The 21,897-nt window shown below is 26.4% G+C and overlaps 1 protein-coding gene across 3 annotated transcripts in view; it reads right to left on the bottom strand.

Moving 5' to 3' along the window:
* LOC117172191 (peripheral plasma membrane protein CASK) overlaps positions 1-21,897 on the bottom strand; it is a 638,537-nt gene that overhangs the window by 500,377 nt on the left and 116,263 nt on the right. For all 3 annotated transcript variants that reach the window (XM_033360031.1, XM_033360028.1, XM_033360030.1), the window contains 4 exons: positions 20,375-20,550; positions 15,159-15,281; positions 6,148-6,337; positions 2,496-2,617 (listed from right to left, as the gene is read on the bottom strand). In XM_033360031.1, coding sequence (XP_033215922.1) covers positions 2,496-2,617; positions 6,148-6,337; positions 15,159-15,281; positions 20,375-20,550 — 611 coding nt within the window. The remainder of the gene's footprint in view (positions 1-2,495; positions 2,618-6,147; positions 6,338-15,158; positions 15,282-20,374; positions 20,551-21,897) is intronic.

Here is a 21,897-nt window from a genome sequence, read left to right as displayed (position 1 = left end):
ATTTTCTATTTGGCTTTTTCCCCAACCGAGTATATAAAGGACCGCTCTCTTTTAGAGTTGCCACGAAACTGTTACCGAAAACACAAGATAATGTAAGGGTCGACATACAACTACGTCATATCCGAGAGTCGTTAAAATCATCTTGCTTAGGGTTCTCCGAAAACACATAAATACACACATATATATATTGAAAGTCAAGAAAATTTCAATTCCAAATGTGCAAAATTAAAGAAATATAAAATGTAAATCCAGAAAAAAATAAAAAACCAAAAAAGACAAATTTTCAAGAAATATTCAAACCCGAGTCAAAGGCAAAAACAGGTATTTTCGATAAAACAGTTGACTTTTCAACAATATAGATAGATTTTCACTTGAAAAGAAAATGTTAACCAATTAAAACAGATCGATTTTCATCCAGACATTTGTACCCCTAATCAAAAGAATTGATTTTCCAACGAATAAAAAGAATTTTCAAACGAAAAGGATGAATGTTGACAGAATTGTCGAATTTTGAAGAAAATGATTCAGTTTTGAGCGAAGTAATACGATTTTTGACACAAAAAAAAACCATTAACAACAAATTTCATTGTAGGCGTCGCGACTAAAAAGAATAAGCATGCACACATATACATACACACCCCCACACACACACACACACATATATATATCTTCTTTTGTGTGTTTATTTTAGGCCTACATCTTTGAATTTACAATAAAAAGCGAGTTACCAACCCCCCCCCCCCCGGCTCAAAATCTCGGCGTTATTTTTAGTTTGCAGGTTTAAATTTCTTTTTTCTCTTTTTTTTTTATCGTAAAGTTATAATAAATTGCTGTGAATTACTTATCTTTAAGTACGCTGCCGGATTTCCTAGTAACTGAATATCGAAGCACAATTTTAAGAAAGTGCATTTATACCAAATTTAAAATTTTCTATTTGGCTTTTTCCCCAACCGAGTATATAAAGGACCACTCTCTTTTAGAGTTGCCAAAAAAATTAATAGAAATAACATATTAAAAAATTTATTTATTAAATTTAATATAAAAAATAATATATAGGAAGACCTGAAGCTCTGAATTAGAAATATATTATTGATAAAACATGACAATTTTTATTTAAAACTAAAAGTATCGGAATAAATCATATATGAATTATAACTCTTATCAAGACTTTCAGATTGAAACAGTTACAATATGGAAATTCTCAACTTTTGAACGAATCTAGAATTGTTTGGTCAAATCCATTACAGTTGATAAAATAAAACTGTTTTTATCAAAAAATGTCAACTACAAATGCTTTTAATTTTTAATTATTTAAATCCTCAAAACTGCACTTTAATTATTTTTAAAACTGTTAAAATCGAACTTGGGCAGATTTTTCTTCTGAACATTTGTAAAATTCGCGGTTCCCCGGTCCGACGGCCACCCTGTTTTTTATAAAAAAATCTTCGATTTTAAAAGCTTCTAATTTTTAATTTTTTTTCACCTTTAAAACTGCATTTTAAAATTCTTTAGATTCAAATACATGCTTAAAAATTAAAAATCTAAAATGGAAAATTTTTAAAGTGAATGATTTTCGAATTAAGAGTTCTAAACTAAATGATATAATAATTTATAAAAATCACAGTTTAGGAAATTATTTAAAAACGGTTGAAATAAAAGTTGGACAAAAATTTTTACCCCACAAATTTGGTCAAATTCCCGGACAAAAAATAAATTCACTGTCATTTCCCAGTTTTTCCCGGTCCAATAAAATTCGCGGTCATTTCCCGGTTTTCCAGATTTCCCAGTCCAGGTAGCCACTGTGAAATTATTTTAATTTTTCTTAGGAACCTGAAAAATGTCTTTCATTTTCGTGAAACTTTACAATTTTCTCAAAAAATCTTTACAAGTTTTAATTCTTTTTTAATCATTTCAAAAGTTTTTAACATTTCTTAAGCTTTCTCAAATCTTTTTTTTTAATTATATAATATGGCAGAATCTTTCACACTTTAGAAAGATTTGAGGAAATAATTCAAAACGTTTTGTGATCTTTTTTCGATTTTCTATTTAAATTCCTTACAAAACAATAATTTCAAAATTTCCCATGAATTTTAAAAACTTTTTTTCACACCCTTACAAAATTCAGGTTACCTAAAAAATTTGTAAATTTTGAAAGAAAATGGTCTCAAAGTCTGAGTTCACTTTTGTGACCTGATTTTCATTCCGGAGCGATAATTAATGGAAATGATTCGATAAAAAATAGAAAAATCCACCGTTTCATTTTCACAATAATTACATAAACAAATTGTTTTCTTTATATTTTTTCAGAGTTTCTAACGGCTCAACAACCAGAACAAAGTTACTACTAGCGCCGCCGCAAGGCCGTTTTCAACACATGGGCCATTTTCAATTCTCGGTGACAGGAGGCTGAATTAAATTGCCGATAATTTTCCAGTCAATAAAATTTCCGGTAACGAAGAGAGTTAATAAAAATTTCAGATGTGAAATGGTCGTACCTCTAATATCGCTCGCAGTTGATAATCGTCAACGGCGGAAAGGATTTCACTACGACTCAGTCTACCGCTCTCTTGAAGTATCTCTATGTCATCAAGTGAGTCTAAAATTTCAGCAACTGCACCTGAAAACCATAAATTGATTGAAAATAGGATTTATGCTTTCAATATTGAATTTTCGTTATGCATTTTTCCGAGAAGACACTGCGAAGAGGAAACGCTGGCAATTTCAGTGTATTGTAATTTGAAAAAAATCCTCTTTTATCTTTGTCCAAAAATTTTTTTCTCTTTTTTAGGAATTTTTTTCTAAGAGGATCTGTTTTCAAATAATAATGCCACGTAGAAATATATTATTAATAATAAATCGAAATTTACATATTTATTTTTGTGCAATGACGTACCAATTCAGGGATCGCAGTGTTTCAACAGTTAAATTTCAGGTGAAATAGGGGATCTTTTTAAAATAAAGGTGAACTTCTTCTTTTATCAAAATACGAGCACAAGTAACAAAAATTCATAAATTCAACACTTATTAGATACCACAAATTGTCTTCAATTAGAAAAAGACTATTATTAAGATTTGTTTTGTGTTACGCAATTCTAAAATAAAAATATGAAATGAGTATTAATACAAAATTTGTGTATTACATAGTGCAAAATAATAGAAGCAAGGAAAATATTTTTGATCCGTGATATCTTGAATCAGAATAATATTACTATGGACGTTATTTTAAATAAAATGTATTATTTTACATATCACAAAAAATATTTATTTTAACGTTTTTTTTTTAAATAAATTTTTTCTTACTATCTCTTCTTACCACTTTTAGAAAAATAGTTGAATTTTAATACATGATCGTGTATATTTTCAGGGAAAGCTTTCTCTACAACTCTAATACTTCCAATTGAAAAAATAAAATTGCATCTGGGAAAATCTTAAAAAGAATTTTAAAAAAGAAATAACTATATTTGAAGTTTATTTACTTTTTTCAAAATTCAAAACGGAGTTATAGACAATGCCCCCCTCCCCATGTAATGATTTGTTAAAATTTGTACATTTTTGAACAATTGGTAAGGAGCGATAATAAGAAAAAATTCAATTACAAGAACCATTGTTAAAATAATCATTTTTTTGGTAAGTTTTAAACTTTCTTATAAGAAATTTTGTATTTTATTTCATAATACATGACTGCTAATATAATTTTAATTCTTAAAATGATGAAAACTTTTTTTTCAAATACCCGATTTTTGGCATGAAAGCTACCTTAAAAGGTTCCAGAGTGTCTCAAAGGCGAACTATGTTTTTTTAAATTTCCGGCCATTTTCTGGTTGAGTTTTTCTTTTCACGGCCTGGTAGTTATACTTCTTTTTGAAATTTCCATCTCCTAACACAGAATTTTATTTTACTTTGAAAATTCCCTGCTCAATGTCGCAGAATTATCATTCTTTTCGAAATTGGCTGCACTAAATGAGTAGAATTTTTTTTCAAAAATTCCCCGTTACAAGTCAAAATTGTCATTCTTTTGGAAAATTTCTATTTCTAAATCGCATAAATATAGTTATTTTTGTAAACATCCTTTTCCAACCAAAATTGTAATTCTTTTAGAAAATTCCTTGTACCATGATGCAAAATTATAGTTGTTTTTGAAAATTCGCTGTTCCAAATCAACTTTCTGTTCTATGTCAGAATTATAGTTTTTCCTCGACAATTTCCTATTAAAACTTATATTTGTATGTATACCTTTTGGAAAATCCGTTGTTCCATGTCGCGGAACAATTTATATTTGAAAATTTCTGTTCAAACTCAAACGTGTAATTTTCTTTGGAAAATTCTTTTTTCAATGTTAGAAGAAAATTTGTTTTCATTAATTCACCGTTTCAAATCAAAACAATAATTTCATTCGAAAATTCCACTTTCCAACCCAAAATTTAAATTTTTTCGGAAAATTTTCCGTTCTATATCAGAGTTAGCATTATTTTCGAAAATTTCCTGTTCCAACTCAAAATTGTGATTCTTTCGGAAAATCCTCTATTCCCTGTCAGAATTATAGTTATTTTCGACAATTTCCTATTTCAACTCACAATTGCAATTTGTTGTTGAAAATTCTTTAATTCATGTCGTAGAATTACAGTTTTCTTCGAAAATTTTCTGTTCCAATTCAAAAATTCCCTGTTCTAAAACAGATTCATAATTCTTTTCGAAAAATTCCAGTTTCAACTCAAAATTGCAATTCTTTTGGAATTTCTTTTGCAAAAATTTTCATAGTGCCACGTCGATTAATTATTGTTCTTTTCAAAAATATCCTATTCCAACTCAAAATTGTAATTTTTTAAATAAAATTTTTTTTACCCATGTGCGAATTATAGTTCTTTTAAAAAATTCCCCATTCCAACTCAAAATTTCATGAATAATGAAAGAAATATAAAATTTTTTTAAATTTCATAATTTTTTTCAAAGAATTGGCATTCTTTTGAAAAATGCTCTCTTGTATGTCAGAATCATCTTTATTTTAGAAAATTCTCCATTCCAACTCAAAATTTCATAAATAATGAAATAAAAAAAAATGTATAGTTCTTTTCGAAAATGTCGTGTTCCTCATCAAAATGGTCATTTTTTGGAAAATTCTCTGCTCTATGTCACAATTATAATTGCTTTCGAAAATTCCCCGTTCCAAATGAAAATTGTAATTCTTTTGGAAAATTCCTAGTAATATGTCAGAATTATAATTCTTTTCGAAAATTTCATATCAATTTCCTATTCTAAGTCAGAATTATATTTCTTTCTGAAAATTTATGGTTCGAGATCTGATTTATAATTCCTTTTCCAAAATGTTGTGATCCAATTCAGAATATTAAATATAATTTCTTCGAAAAATCTTCTTTTTAACTAAAAATTATTATTTTTCTCGAAAACACACATTGTTCTAAATTAAAATTATACTTCATTTTTGAATATACGTATAACTGATTCAGAATTACAGATATCTCTTCAAAAACTCTCTACTTTTTCTGATAACAATCACTGTTTTTCTGTTTTTATTAAAAAAATTAAATGTTTCATTCAAACAAATGCATATTTACAATATCAGTTAAATACTTATTTACGAGTTTGAGTGTATGCTGGATTTGAAGATTTCGGAAAATTTGAAGATTTCAATGTTAAAATTTAACAAATTTAAATCAGATTAAAAATCAAAATTTAAAACACTATTTAAAACCCTGTGTATAGAATTACTGAAAAAAAACAAGAATCTAAAAAACAAAATTTGGACAACCACCATAAAATGGTCCTATTATAATTTCAAAAAGGATCCTCTTTAAAAAAATCCTATAAATGACCAAAAATCCCTTTTCTTCTCATTTTTCTTTCCTCTTTTTTATTTTTGTCCAACATTTTTTTTCTTTTTTAGGAAAATTGGTGTTTTTGTATGTCTGTTTTTTTAAAAGGATAATTTATAACTTATGTTATCACAACTACCATAAAATATTTTACCTCTTAAAAAAATATTGCATATTCGCTAATTTAAAAATTTGCAACTCAAAGCGATCTTTCAAACTCATTCAGGAATTATTTAATTGAGAGCGAGTCTTTATAATGAAGTGAATTGCACTTGGCATGAAATTTACGTAAACTAAAATCATCTCGGCTACACACCTGTTGTCGTGATTTCATCATCACCAATTTCGAAGTAACTATCACCGTTTGTTTCTGAATAGTGTGTGTGCCACCTCGAAGAGGAAACAGCTGCTTTCACAGAAGCCTTCAGCTTTCGTCTCGCGTTGAACTTCTTAAGTTCTTCTATAGTTTCTGCTAAATGTATTCGTGCAGCTCCCTTGTCACGATCCTAGGAAAAGAAAAATTAATGCAAATTATTTAGTTTGTTTAAAGTTCAGATTCTAGAATTTAAAAAGAACAAGGGTAGAAAATGTCTTCAATTTTCAAGGAAAGAGACTCCTAGCGGCTTCCAAAGCAATTAAAAAGTAAATGAATTTGAATTTTGAAGTTATGTTTACAGATTTCACAAGCCAATGTGCTCTGAATACAGGGAATATAGAGAAAAAGATTCTTTTAAGTGAAATTAATGTAGACACCAGAATTCCTAAGATTTCAAGACGAAGTATATTGCATTTTTAACCAAATAGTTTAATTTTCAATAAAAAAAAAATAATTTTTGACAAATTAGTTGAGTTTTCAAGCTGAAAAGTCGAATTTTTTTAAAACGTCTGACTTTTTAACCCTGAAGGGTGTGCTTTTAATGAAAAAGTTAATTTAAAACAAAATAAAAGTATTTTTTTAATAAAAAGTCTAATTTTAACCCTTAAATGGCATTCCGGGTGTATAACACCCAGCGACTTATTTGCGCTAATAATTAAAATTCGCTATATCGGGGTTTCAGTGTAGTTGAATTTACAACCTACAAAGATGAATGATTGTGTTTCAAACATGTAATCGAATTTTCAAACATAAAATAATAAGCTTCAACCAAAAACAGTTGGATTTTAAACCAAATAGTTGAATTTTTAAGCCAAAAGGATACATTTTTTAAAATACAGTTAAACATCTAAACCAAAAAGTTGTATTTTCAACCAAAAAGTTCAGTTTCAACCATAAAAGGTGAATTTTCTACAAAGAAAGATAAATTTTCAATTCAAGTGGTCAAGTTGAATATGACATTGTCATATTTTCTAAACCGAAATAGTGACATTTTGAACCAAATGGTTGAATTTTCAATTAAACAGATAACTTTTCTGGAATACAGATAAATTTCGAATCAATAAAGATGACATATACCAGATGATGAATTTTCAATCCAAAGGGGCGAATTGTATAAGCAAAAATACAAATGTTCAAGAAAATTTTTTCTACAGAAAAGATAACTTTGTAATAAAAAAAAATATTAAAAAATCATTCAATCTTAACCAAAATAGAATCATTCTGAACCAAAAATATAATATTGCACTTTTAAACTGAAAAGAATTAACTTCCAACCAAATCATATGCCTTTTCTATCAAAAGATGAATTTTAATATCCAAACGAACGAATTTTACATGCAAGAAGACGACAGTTCAACAAAACAGTTTAAGCTTTTAGCAAATAAGATGACTTCTCAACAAAACATTTTAATTTTTAACAAAATAATTAAATTTTGAGAAAAAATAAATTTATTCTAAACTAAACATATAATAGGAAACTTTTTAATCAAAAACAGTTAACTTTCAAACCAAAAATATCAATTTATAATTCTAAAAAGATGACTCTTTAACAAAATAGTTGAATTTTCAACAAAATATTTAAACTTGCAGCTAAATAGTAAAATTAGTAACCAAAAGAGATAAGTTTAGAGCCAAAAATATTGCGAAAGAATTTTAAATTTTAAAAAAAGCTTCGAAACATAAAATATGAATTTTCAAACCAAAGGGACGAATTTTATATGCAAAAAGACGAAATTTCAACAGAAAAGTTTAACTTTGTACCCAACAAAATGAGTTCCTAACAAAAAAGTAGAATTTTCATCAAAATAATTAACATTTAACAAAAATAGATTAATTCTGAACCAAAAACATAATAGTAAACTTTTGAAATTAAAAAATTAACTTTAAACCAAAAAATAGGATATTTTTACCAGGAGATGAATTTTTAATTCTAAAAAGATGACTTTTCAACATAACATTTGAATTTTCAACTAAACATTCCAAATTTTAACCAAAAAGTAAAATTTTTCACCAAAAGAGATGAATTCTGAACAAAAAATCCGATAGGAGAATTTTCAATTTAAAAAAAAACTTTTAATCATAAAACATGAATTTTCATTTGGAAAAAGATGACTTTTTAACAAAATAGTTGAATTTTCAACCCAAAGAACAATTTTTCACCAAAAGAGATGAATTCTGAACCAAAAATACGTTAGAAGTATTTTCAATTTAACAGAATAAACTTTCAATTATAACAGATGTATTTTCAATTCCAAAAATATGACTTTTTACCAAAACATGTCAATTTTCAACCAAATAGTGCAATTTTAAACACAAAGAAAAGAACGCTGGACCAAAAATATTATAGGAGACTTTTTAGTTAGAACAAAATTAATTTGCAATCATAAAAGATGAATTTTCGAACCCAGCGAACGGATTTTCGATCTAAAAAAGCGAATTTTAAATAAAACAGTTAAATTTTCGACCAAAAAATATTGACGTTTTAACAAAGTAGTTAAATTTTCAACAAAGTAATTCAATTATCAAACAAATAATACAAATTTTAAACAAAAGAGTTGAATTCTGAACCAATAATATAAATTTAAACTTTTCACCAAAAAGAATTGAGGGAGCGATCACATATGACTAAATTTCAACCAAAAATAGTAGTATTTGCTTATTGGCTTCTATTAATTCAGTTCGCAAAAAGGAAAAATTTCTTTTAAAAAAGCAGGGGGATGGTGTAAAGATCGTAAAATTTATGTAACCCTCGCAAAATATTTTTTTTCACCAACAGGCACCGAAAGTATATATTTTCCTGCATGTAGAGTGCACAAGGTGGCGTCTTTCCGACCGGCGACAAAGCCGGTCGGAAAAAGCTACTTTCCACCCGCTTCACATGCCTTTAAAGGTAAACTTTCGATGCAGGTTATTGACCGGGTCCCCTGAGCTCAACTGCAACTTTCTCTCGCGTCAATAGCTTTCTTTCCGCCTTTGATTTACAATGTACTAATTTCAGTGCTACTTGGAGGGAAAATATACGAAATCGTGATTTCGTTAAAAGAAAATGGGGAAAAACATATTAATACGGAAGATAGGTATATCTGGCTTATTTTCATTAAGTGAGCGAGCTTTGAACCCACAAATCGATAACCCACTTGCACGTGTATTGCATCGATACTCAGAGCCCTCGTGCGCCCCTTCCTTAGCTAAACTGCTCAACCACACACGACATACAAACACGTAGACATAATGCAGATTGGCACACGCATCAACACCTCTCGTCACCCGCACGACTATATTTAAAAGTAGCTGCTTTTATTATTATAGTAGCAATGTCGATAACTCTGTCTTAAAAAGCCTCTCTCGAAGTCTACGTCTAAAACAAAAAATCTGGTTCCCAAAGAACCACTCTGCTTTTTGCCCTGGTCCTTAGTTTTTATTGTACATTATATGCGGCAAACCGAAGACAGGTTTAGCAATTACTACTTTATGGTTTAGTATATTATTTAAGGGTAGCGGTTTTAATTGAAGAACAAAATTTCCGGTTTTTTCCCGGTTCACAAACATTTTTCATGGTCAATCAATTTTAAAAATTCGAATGAAAAATAAACTGTAAATTAAAACACTCAAGATGGAATTCTTAAACTTTTAAAATTGAAGTTCAAAATTTTTTAATTTAAAAAATATTTTATTTAAATTCCCGATAATTTACACCTATAAAATAGAAAGTACTAAAACTTTCCATTTATAAATAAATATAGGCAGAACTTTGAATTGAACGCGTATAAAGTTAACATTTTAGAATTTTTAACTTTTATAAATTTTAGAGTTCAAAGAATCATATTCATTCATCAATAAATTTGAAAATTAAAGAATTATAGTATTTTAACCAATTTTAAGCTAGAAACATCAAAGCACAATTTCTAGCAATATTTTTAAATGATTCGAATTTAAAATACTTTTTCAAAAAAAAGTCTAAAGTGTCAACTTTGGAAGTGAAAATGATAATACTACAGGATGAAAGCATGAGGAGAAACTTAAACTTTAAATAGAACCAGAAAAATTAAATGTTTGTGGTAAGTTTTGGTTTTTAAACATTTTATTTAATTATAAAAAATACAACGAAAATACATAAAAATGTGTTTTTTTCATTTATTGTAAACATATTTTTTTGTTAATTAACAATAAAGTTACCTAATTGTGCTCATATCAAATAAAGAAATTTCTGTAAATCATATACGTTTTTCATTCATATGATATTTTCTGTAAAATACACAACAACATTTTGAGTTCTTCAAATTTTATAAATTTTTTTTCCGACATGAAAAATAGAAACAATTAAAAAAATTATTATAAAACAAATTTTCAAATAGTAGGTTTTACACATTTTTAAAACAATATATAATAATTACAAATTGAATGCGTCTGAAATAAAAAAAATATATTATTAAAAGATTTTAGGCAATTTAATTAGAAATGTAGTTGAATTGTATCATTTCTGACTAAAAAGTAAATAGTTTTATTTTGAATTGACAAATCAGGAAATTGAATAATTTCATATTAAAAATACGAAAATAGGGCAATGTCAAAATGTTGAAAATTGAATACTTTCGAATTCGAATTTTGCAAATTGGATTATTTAAAATTCAAAGGAATAGAAATTGTAATGTTTGCGATTAAAAAAGTTTAATTAATTTTAAATTCAGAACGATTAAAATTTGACAATTTGAAATTCAAAACTAAACTTAATCTTTCAAAACGAAAGCTTCTGGAATTCTATTATTTCATATTATTATTACATAACCAAATTATAATTTGAAATTAAAGGTGATCAGACAAATTTGTCTAAAATCAAAAAATGAACTTATCTATTCTAGGAAAAATTTTCAGAATAAATACTAGTTTCAAATGGAAAAAATTACAAATAAAAAATGTTAAATGTGAAACATTAAAAATTACAAAATTTAAAACTGAAAAAAATGGAGTCACCTAAAACTGTGATATTACAATTTTTTCTACAGAAACCTTTTTAAATTTCAATTGTTGAAGTGCATTTCAATCGCTTTAAAATTAATCATTTTTAAATTGCTCATTATACTTTCAAAAATGTATCCAATTAAACTTTAATTGCGAAATGATGTACGGATTCCAAATGATTATATTTCCATGTTTTTTTATTTTAAAATCAACTTGTCTATTTTTAATCTTTCATTGTTTAATTTTTTAATCTTCCTTTAGAATTATTTCTTATTCCAGAAAATCTGAAATCCAATATTTTCCAAATTCAAATGATTTTTTTATTTCAATTTTTAGCTGCAAATCTGAAAATTTTAAGATAATACACTGAAAATTCTAAAAAAAAATACAAAAGAAGAATCCTCTCATTTGATTCCAATTTTTGAAATTGTACAATTTTAAGTTTTTCAATTCGATTTTTTAAAATATTTACATCTAAACCTATGAAATTGAAAACTGACTATTAAGGTTTTTTATACGAAATTTTGAAATATTTAATAGCAGAATTATCTTGACTTTTTTAATATTTAAATTTGAAGCTGCAATATTGTAATATTTAAAATTTGAAACCTTCAAAAATTAATCTTAAAACTAACATAAGAAAAAATTCTAGTTTCAAGACTAGAAGATAGATAGAAGAAAGATTTTCTTATTAAAAAATGCGATTTATGTCAAAAAAAAGCCACTCTCATTGTCACTGTTCAAAAATTGCAGAATTTTAAATATTACGAACCTCTAAAGATCAATTAATGTAAAAACTTAAAAAACGATGTACTTTTTAATTGGAAAATCTTCAAAACTGACAAAACACGCGAATTATTCAAGACGTGAAATCTCCAGGTGCAATATTTCTATCTCAACTTTATCCCGGATTTCTTGTTTGTAAGTTTCTCCCCGATTTCTTCCAGTTCTCCTGGAAGAGGAGGGGGGGCTCAGCCTGCTTTCAATGCTTTTGAGTTCTATAAATGCTATGCATTCTTTTTTATTATTTTGAATGGCATGAAATGCTTTTAAACTCTTTAAAATTCTCTAGATTTCTATGAACTTCCTTGAAATCTTTTGAATTTTCTACTCAATCTAAAATCCTTAAATTCGTTTAAACCCCCCGAATTCCCTGTATAATTTGAACTCTGAGAATTAAGAGCATTGAAAATCTGGACTAATAAAATAATTCGTTTAAAACTACCAAAATAAAATATGAAAATGTCACAAAAGATAAATTTTCAATCCGGACAGATGAACTTACAACAAAACAGTTGAATTTTCGACCAAAAAAGATTACTTTTAAAAAATGGTTGAATTTTTTTACAAAGAGCTTAACTTTTAACATATAAAGTAGAAACTATCAAGAAATCGGTTCTTAGTCAACCCTAAAAAATAGTTAAATTTTCAATTAAAAAAATTAACTTTTCACAAAAAAACGAATTTGCCATGAAATGGTTAAATTTTTTAAAAAATAATTAAATTTGGAAGAAAATAATTTAATCTTCTAACAAAGTATTTCAATTTTTAACAAAAATATGAACTTTTAACAAAAAAGTTAATGTATGATCAAATATTTGATTTTTCAAATAAAACGATAAATCTTCAACGAAAGAAAAGGAACATTTTACAGAGTAGTTCAAAATTAAACGCAGTACTTGATTTTTTAAAAAGAAAATTAATTCTCAAAAAAACATATAATAGTTCAAATTTCAATTAAGAAAAAAATAATATTATATAAAAACAGTTTAATTCGAAAATAATATCAATTTTCAACCAAATAGTTGAGTTTTTCACTAAAATTATGCATTTTCAACCAAAAATAAACGATTTTTTTAGAAAATAGTTGTATTTTCAAATGAATCTTTAAATTTTCAACCTAATATATAGTAATATAGTATTTCAACCTATTATATAGAAAAATTAATCATTCAGTTCGCATTTAATCGAAAAAACGAAAAAAATGGTAAGTCTTATCAAAACAGGGGGAACAAGAAGAATTCTTGAAAATTGAGGAAAAAGGGGGGATTATCATCACTTTTTGCGAATTAAGTTATGCTCCCCTCTTAAGGAATATTCAGGAAATAATTTCCACTTATTAACTTTCAATTTTGATCCCCGAATCTCCTTTTATTGTGCCCGGAAAATTTCTCAAAAATGCAAATTTCTTTAAAAAATAATTTGAAATTTCTGAAACAATTATTATTTGTTTTAAAAATCCGGCATTCCTAGGAAGATAATTCAATGTCTTTTCCAGGTTTTTCAGGTCAAGAAATAAAGTTTTTTCAGATCTCCTTTTTACATCAAATAACCGTTTGTTGCACATTCAAAACATAAAAAATTTCATTTTTTTATTGGCCAACAATTTCTAAAGAAAGCAGAATCATAATTTTAAATTTTTTAAATTTTTTGCGAAAATAAGTCGTCTTTGTAAAATCTTTAGGAATATTTTTAAATCTTTGTAAAGTCTTTGAAATACTTGAATTTTTTTTAATCTTTGTAAAATTTTTAAATCTTTTTAAAAGCTTTTGAAATTATTGTGGATTTGTTGAAATCTATTCACGTATATAAAATCTTGAAGTTTTTGTGAAACCTTTTTAAATTTTTGTAAAATTTTTTGAATTGTTTAAAAGATTTGAAATGTTCTGAAATCTTTTACATCTTTTAAAATTGATTAAATTTTTGCAATCTTTTGAAATCCTTGTAAATTCTTTGAAATACCTGTGATATGTTTTTTATATCTTTTTTATTTACTTAAAATTTTTAAATCTTTAAAATCCTTGAAGTCTTCGAAAAGTTTTAAAATTTTTTGTGACATGTTCGAATTTTTTTAAAATTTTTGAAACTGTACCTTACTGAACCTTTTATAAAATCTTTTAAATTTTTGGTAAGACTTTTGAAATCATTGAAATCTTTTGAAATCTCAAATTTATTTAAACATTTGGAAATAAACACTTTTTTAAACCTTTAAAATCTTTTGAAATCCTTAAGAATTCTTTGAAATGTTTGTGAAATCTTTCTGAAACCCTTTTCATTAATTTAAAATCATTTAAATCTTTGAAATCTTTGTAAAACATTTTTAAATCTTCTAAAACATTTTGAAACCGCTTAAAATCTTTGAAATGTTTTAAAATCTTTGGCATCTGATCTACTGCACTCTTGTTTGAAATATTTAAAATCTCTGAAATCTTTTGAAAATTTTTAAATCATTGTGAAATATTATATATCTTTCGGAAATCATTAAAACCTTGTCTACACGCCTTTTTCAAATCCTTGATTCATGTCAAGTCTTTGAAATCCGTGAACTTTTTTTTTAAAGTTTAGAATCCTTTTAAATATTATAAAAGCTTCGAAATCTTTGGAATTATATTGTAAACTTTTTAATTCTATTGTATACTCAGAAACTGAGTGGCCAACCCCTCGAACAAAGTTTTAAAAGCAAAACAAAACATCCAATTCAAGTTCGAAGAGAATTCCAGGTTTTAAACATTTTCAAGGTAGCTGTACACCCTGGATAAGTGAGCCTTGAAATAAATGAGAGTTTACTGTATGTGGATGCTCCCATGAATGTATCCCAAAATACTTCAAATTATTATTGATGTTCCTTGGTTTCTTTTTTAATTTTACGACCTTTAGAGTTAACGGAATTATTATAATCAATTTATAAATTAATCTAACAATATTCATATTTCAACTAATCCCCAGTGATCAATTTTTAAACATTTAAAAACATTTTTTTCTTGAACTTTTAACCATTCTGGTTTGTCGATCAGGCAGCCCTCCTGAAGCCTGTCAACTTAAAATGAAGAGTCAACTCAAAAAGCAAAGTGGTTCTTTTAAAGTTTAGACGACCAACGAGAGTATTTTTTTCAAACATGTAGGTATCGATATAACCGATAACGCAAAAGAAGTTTATACTTTCACCGATTTTCAAAAGCTTAAGATTTGGGAAAAAATCAGCAACTACTCACTCTGAGCCACTTGTGATTAAGAACTTCTTGAATAGTAATTCTGTGATTTACATCAGTCGTAAGCATCCTCTGAATCAGATCCTTAGCCGTCTCACTAATAGTGCCCCATAATGGTGTCTCCATCTGCAAAAAAATAAATAATCATCCTCTTGGTAGAACGAGACTCAAAAAGGAGAAATATAACTTCGAGCCAGCTACAAACGAGACTGTATCACCTTTGTATATCTTTGAATACAATTTTTGCGCTTGAATTAGTTAATGTTGTGACTTTTCAAGTAGAAGAATATTCCATCTGATATGCAAATTTCTTTTTGCAGTTTTAATGAGATTAATAACAGGTTTCAGAGAGACACGTAGCTTCCCAAAAAACAATTCAGTCACATTCATGATTAAAGAAACAGTTAAAAAAAATATATGTTCAAAAAACGTTTAAAAAAAACTCGTAAAAAGTTGCGGAATTTGTATGCTGGGTCGGAATTTATTCAACTCCGAATTATTTACAAACGGGCCGCCTAAAGAACAAATTACGCTGTTTAAAAACATTTTCCAACCATCTCTTTTTTCGTCACAAATTATCATATGAAGCTTGAACCACCAAAAACACATTACATGAAAAACATAATATTTGAACAGACTTCACAGCCGAAAATTCTCTCAGAATTGGGAAAGTTAATGAACAGGTACTATTTCGAATTCAATATGAAGCGCTCAAAATTTCAAGGCAGAATTGAACGCATTTTCAATCAAATACTTGAATTTTCAAAAAAGTAAAAATAATTTTCTACCAAAAGAGATGAATTTTAAACCAAAAAGTTGAATTTCCAAAGAAAAAGTAATTAACTTTACCCATAAACAGTAGAATTTTTAACCAAATGGTAGAATCTTCAAGCCAGAAAAGCAAATTTTCAACAAATCAGTTGCATTTTCGAACAAAAACGATGATTTTTCAAACAAAATAGTTGGAACTAGAAAACCGCACATAGTCTCATTTTTGACCTGCAAATAAAATTGTGCTTTCAGACAAAAGGGATGAGATTTAAGAAAAATTGTCGAATTTTCACCCTACAAAGATGAATTTTCAACCAAATGGTCGAATTTTAAAACAAAAATGATTAAACTTGAACCAAATGGTTCATTTTTTTAACCAGAAAACGAATTTCGTAACAGACAGTCGAATTTTCCAACAAAAAGGTGAATTATATATCCAGAAAGACGAATATTTAACAAATTAGTTCGATTTTCAACAAAATAATTAAATGGTGAAATTTTCAACCACAAAAAATAAATTATCAACCAAATAGTTGAATTTTAAAGCGAAAAATACGAATTTTTTTGAAGGCAGTTAAATTTTGAACCAAGAAAGATGGCTTATCTACCAAAATACAAATTTTTAATTGAGAAAGAGAAATTTTCTATTAAAAAATACGAATTTTCAAGAAAACAGTTGAATTTTCGGCCAACAAAGAAGACTTTTTAATACAATTGTTAAATTTCAAACAAGTAATTGAATTTTTAACCAAAAATTATGAATTTCGAACCAAGAAACAAATTTCTTCTACTTCTACTTTCAACCAAATAATTAAATTTTCAATAAAAAAAAGAATAATTGTCATCGAAAAATATAATATATAGCTGATATTTTAACCAAGAAAATATTTCAATTTTAAATCAACAACCGTTGAATTAAACTCAAACAGATCCCTTTTCAACAAAATCGTTAAATCCTTAACAAAAACTGATTAATTTTTAACCAAACTGATGAATCTTCAGCTAATAAAATCATGTTTTAAGAAAGTTCAACTTTCAATCAAGCAGTTAAATTTTCAGTCAAGAAGATCAATTTTCTACGAAAAAAGACGAAATTACAAAAAAATATATTATTGTTCAACCAAATTGATGAATTTTTAACTAAAACTATCAATTTTCAATCAAAATTAAAATAGTTGAATTTGCAGTAAAAAAATTATTTTCAACCAATAGATTTCAAAATATTCAATAGATTTCAAAATAAAAATTTCCAGTCCCTGGCAATAACTTTCCCTTTTACTTCAGAATATTTCTTAAGCCACGGATGAATCCAAGGATGAATATTTTTAATATTAAATCCGGTCACATTCAAATATTATTATTTACATAAAATATTTAATAAATTATTATATTATTCTTATATAATTATTTAATATTTATTACAAATATTTGTATAAACTAAGATTTTGCAAAACTTTAATTAGAGATTTTAAAAATTTTTAAAACTTGTATTTAAAATTTTCAAATTATAAAATGTTGCATTTAAATCCTTTGCAAATATTTGAAATTTTTACTATTAAGGGATTTAAAGTGTTTTAATATAAGGCCTTCATATTTAAATTGTGCAATTTTAAACAATATTTTAATTTTCATTTGAAATTTTGGTTTAAAAAAAGTGATTTCACTGTTGTCTTCATTTCTATCCGCTATTTTTCTTATTTGAATCAACACATTTAAGAATGTGTTGTCCAAATAAGACCGTTGGAATTAAAAATCTACGAACAATTAACCCGTAAAGTGTATTTGTTAAAATACAGTTATATATGTCTCTTTTTCAATTTCTTGTATTTTTATAGTATTACATGTTAAAGTTCTTTAATTTTTATAATAATAAATCGATTCAAAAGCAAAAAATTTTGCAATATTTTTTTCATGAAAGTACACTATTTCAAAAGTATAGTCATAAATTTGCAGTTTAAAATAATTAAAATTGCGTGAGTTTTTAATTTTTAAGTAAAAAAAAAAAAAAACATTTTTTCACTTTTTGCGATAATTTTTTTAACAAACTTAAAATAAATAAATGGCTATAAAATAAAGTGTATCTTATGAAATATGTATTAAACTATAACGGATAATTTTATTTTGACAAAATATTCAATAGGAGTTAAACAATACACGATTAAATACGCTGGGGTGTTTAGCACCCACGATGTACTTTACCGTGACCTTTACCATGTATGCACTTTGAGGGTTAATATTTTAATGAGAAAATTGAATACATTTGACAGTTTGAAATATTTCGCTTCAAACACATTCAATTTAAACAGGAGCAATTTTGAATGACTTACGTAGTTAAATTGCGGATATTCAGTGAACGCTTACAAAAATTTATATCTGGATTTAATCCTTCTATTGAGATCATTTTTAATTAGAAACAGTTAAAGAGATAACGTTTGAATGTCTAATATGCCATAATTTTTTTATAATTTTTTAATACGAATAATTACCCTCGTGGCTTGAATGTTAAAATATGAAATTATTTTCACTGGTAACTAATTTGGAAAATATTAAAAGTGAACTTGACCTCAAAACTAATTTTTGAGCCTTAACTGTAGGGTGGCACAGAACTAGATAACCAACAAAATGGTAATTCTTCAGGGGAGCGAAAAAACATTCTGTAAAATTGAAACCTTTAATTAAAAATAAATAAAAATCGAATCCGAAGCACGACTATAGATTGCGATGAAAATTTTAATTTTAAGTTAAAATAAAAAATAAAAGCACTCTTTCCAGGAACTTAGTATTCGAATACGGATAATCAATAAGGCATACGACAATAAACGTAAGACAGAAGAAATAATTTTTCTACAATTCATTATTGCATTGTCGGTCGAAGAAAGGTTTGATTTGGTGTTTCCAAATCTTTACATCATAAATAATGTTTAATGTAAAAAAACGGAGTCAATTCCAAGAAACTCGACCTATAATTTTTTTATTTAAACTGGAGAGGAATTAAAAATCAATTTTTCACGAAAAAAGAATCTTGTTTCCGAGATAGGGAGAGACTTAATGAGAAGAAAAATGTTCGATCCAAAAAAATTGATCCGTTTTGAGGAATCAAAGTTTAATATCACGAAATCACATTATAGGTTAAAAATCGGAAAAAAATAGAAAAAATACATACATTTTTTTTTCCTTAAATAATAATAATTTTAAGAAATATCGAAGCCTTTTTGAGTAGAAAATCAATTTTTTTAGTTAAAAATGCAACTGTTTGATTGAAACGTAATCTGTTTTAGTTGAGGATTCAAGTATTTTATTAAAAAATCGTTTTTGTTGTTTAAAGTTTTTTATTTATTTTTTTTTTATTTTAAATTAATATATTTTTTGTTGAAATATCAACTATTACATTATTCTGTCGAAAATGAATAGAGTTGTTTATAACTCAAGTTGAAAATTCATTTTCTTTTTGGTTAAAAATGAATTTGAACTGAAAATTGAACTATTTTGTTAATAACTCATTCTTTTTGGTTCAAAATTCATCTCTTTGGCTTAAAAATTCAACAATTTGATTGCAATCTTTTTTCTTTCTTAACTAAACAAATTTGGTTGTAGAAAACTCAACTATTTTGTTGGACATTGATATTTTAATTAAAATACATTTTTTTTAAATATCAACTATTACAGTTTTTGTTAAAAATTCCACTCTTTTGTAGATAATTCAACAATTTGGTAGAAAATTCCATTATTTGGTAGACAATTAAAGTTTTTTGTGAAAAATTCGTTTTTTTTTTTAAATTCAAAATATTTTTCTTTCATGAAAATGTAACTAGTCCACTTTTGGTTAAATATTGAGATTTTTATTTAAAGAGTTCAAATACTTAGTTGAAAAACGTTAGAAAGGAAAAACTAAAAATGATTCAAATAAAATGTTGACTAACATCGCATCCAGTGTTTAAATTATTTAGTTGAAAGTTGATTTATTTTGCGGAAAATTCGTATTTTCTGGTAGAAAATTAATCTTTGTGGTGGAAAAGCAACTGTTTAGTCAAAAATTAAGGAATTTGTTTGGAAATTTTATATTTTATGATATAAAATTAATCTTCTGTTTTCAAACTTTATCTTTTTATTTGGAAGTTGAACTATACGATTAAAAATTCAAATGTTTGAAAAGAAGACTCTTGGATAAAAATGGAACTGTTTGGTTCCAAAATTATATATTTTGGTTGATTCAATTATTTTGTTGTAAATTCGTCCTTTTTGGTTCAATTGAACTATTTTTGAAATAAAATAAAAATCTTTTCTTGTTTAATATCTAACTTTATCGCTGAAAATTCATTCTTTTTTTTTTTAATTCAATACTCTAATCCTTTGAACATCCGGCTCATGTTGCAAGTTTCCCACTCGTAAGAAATCACCTATTTTTCGCACTTGTTTTACAAATGGCTATTTCTCAATTATTTTCTTACCTGGACAGTTCCTCTGCAAATAGCTTCTCGTAAGCGTTGTTGAGAGCCAACAAAAGGAAGGGTACCAGTGAGTAATATGTGCAGCAGTACACCGGCCGACCAAACATCTCCTGCTTTTCCATATTGCCTATGTTTGATTACTTCCGGCGCCATGAAATGTGGACATCCAATACGTCCTGCATGAAAAAAGATCGACCATTTAAGTACAATTAAATCAAAGTTTCCGTTTTGCGAAGCACCCTTTATTTTGAAATCCTTTAGTCTATTTTTTAAAATATATTTAATCTTCTCAAATAAAATCATAAATAGTGCTTTGCGCTTGACCGGTTAAACGTTTAGGCAATTCGAATAATTGCGACGCTTAAGCGTTTGGACATTTAACACGTAGAAAAGTTCCTTCTGTTAAACTTTCCATAGTTTCCAACTTATTTTTTTTATTCAGTTAAGCTAATCTCAGCTTAGTAAAATAAAACTATTTTTTGTTGAGCTAGTTCTTTTTGGTTGAATAGCTTATACTATGTTATTTGTTGCTGAGAAATCATCTTTTTTGGATAACAGTTTTTTGTTTGGTTGAAGATTTTATAATTTTGATAAAAATTCAGCAATATTGTAGAAAAATCTTCTTATTTCGGTTGAAAATGAGGGTATTTGGTTAAATATGAACTTTTTTGTAGAAATTTAACTGTTTATATTAAATTCAACAGAATGTTTGAAAATTTGTTTGGTTCTTGGTTAAAAATCCGTCTTGTTTAGTTAAATTTAACTGATTTTTATTTAAAATTAAAATTTGTTTTTGTATAAATATCAGCTGTTATATTATTTTTGGTTGGAAATTTAACTATTCCATTTTTGTCAACAAATTTATCTTTCCTAAATGAAAATTCAACTACTTAGTTGGAAATTCAATTATTTGGTTATAAATAGATTTTTAGATTAATGATTCATTTTTTAGTTCAAAATTAATTTCGTTAGTTGAAAATTGAACTATTGCGTTGAAAATTCTTTTTTTTTTGTTTGCTAAAAATTAATTTTTGCTTGAGAAATTGAATGCTCCATTTTCGGATAAAAATTTACCTTTCTTAGTTAAAAATTCAACTACTTAGATTGAAGTTAAACTATTTTGTTAAGAATTCATATTTTTCGTAGAAGATTCAATATTTCACTTTAAATCTTATATCTGTCGTTAAAATTTGAATTATTTTGTTGAAAATGTGTTCTTTTTTTGGTTGAATTCAACTGTTACTCATCTTAAATAAAAACATTTTTTGGTTGAAATCTCAACCAATACATCTTTCGGTGAGAATTCATCTTTTCAGTTGAAAATTCTACGAATAGGTCAACAATTTAACTACTTTGTTCAAAATTAATTTTCTTGGTTGAAGATGCATCTCTTTGGCTGAAAAATTTATTATTTTCTTTAAATTGATTTTTATTTTGTTGAAAAGTAATTTTTCTAACTAAAATTTTTTTGCTTGTTGCTTACTCTTGTAAATGTGCATGTGTTTGTATGGGGGGGGGGGGGG

Source organism: Belonocnema kinseyi, chromosome 4, assembly GCF_010883055.1.
Source record: "Belonocnema kinseyi isolate 2016_QV_RU_SX_M_011 chromosome 4, B_treatae_v1, whole genome shotgun sequence".
NCBI classification, from domain to species: domain Eukaryota; kingdom Metazoa; phylum Arthropoda; class Insecta; order Hymenoptera; family Cynipidae; genus Belonocnema; species Belonocnema kinseyi.
This window is presented reverse-complemented; position numbering and strand designations above follow the sequence as displayed.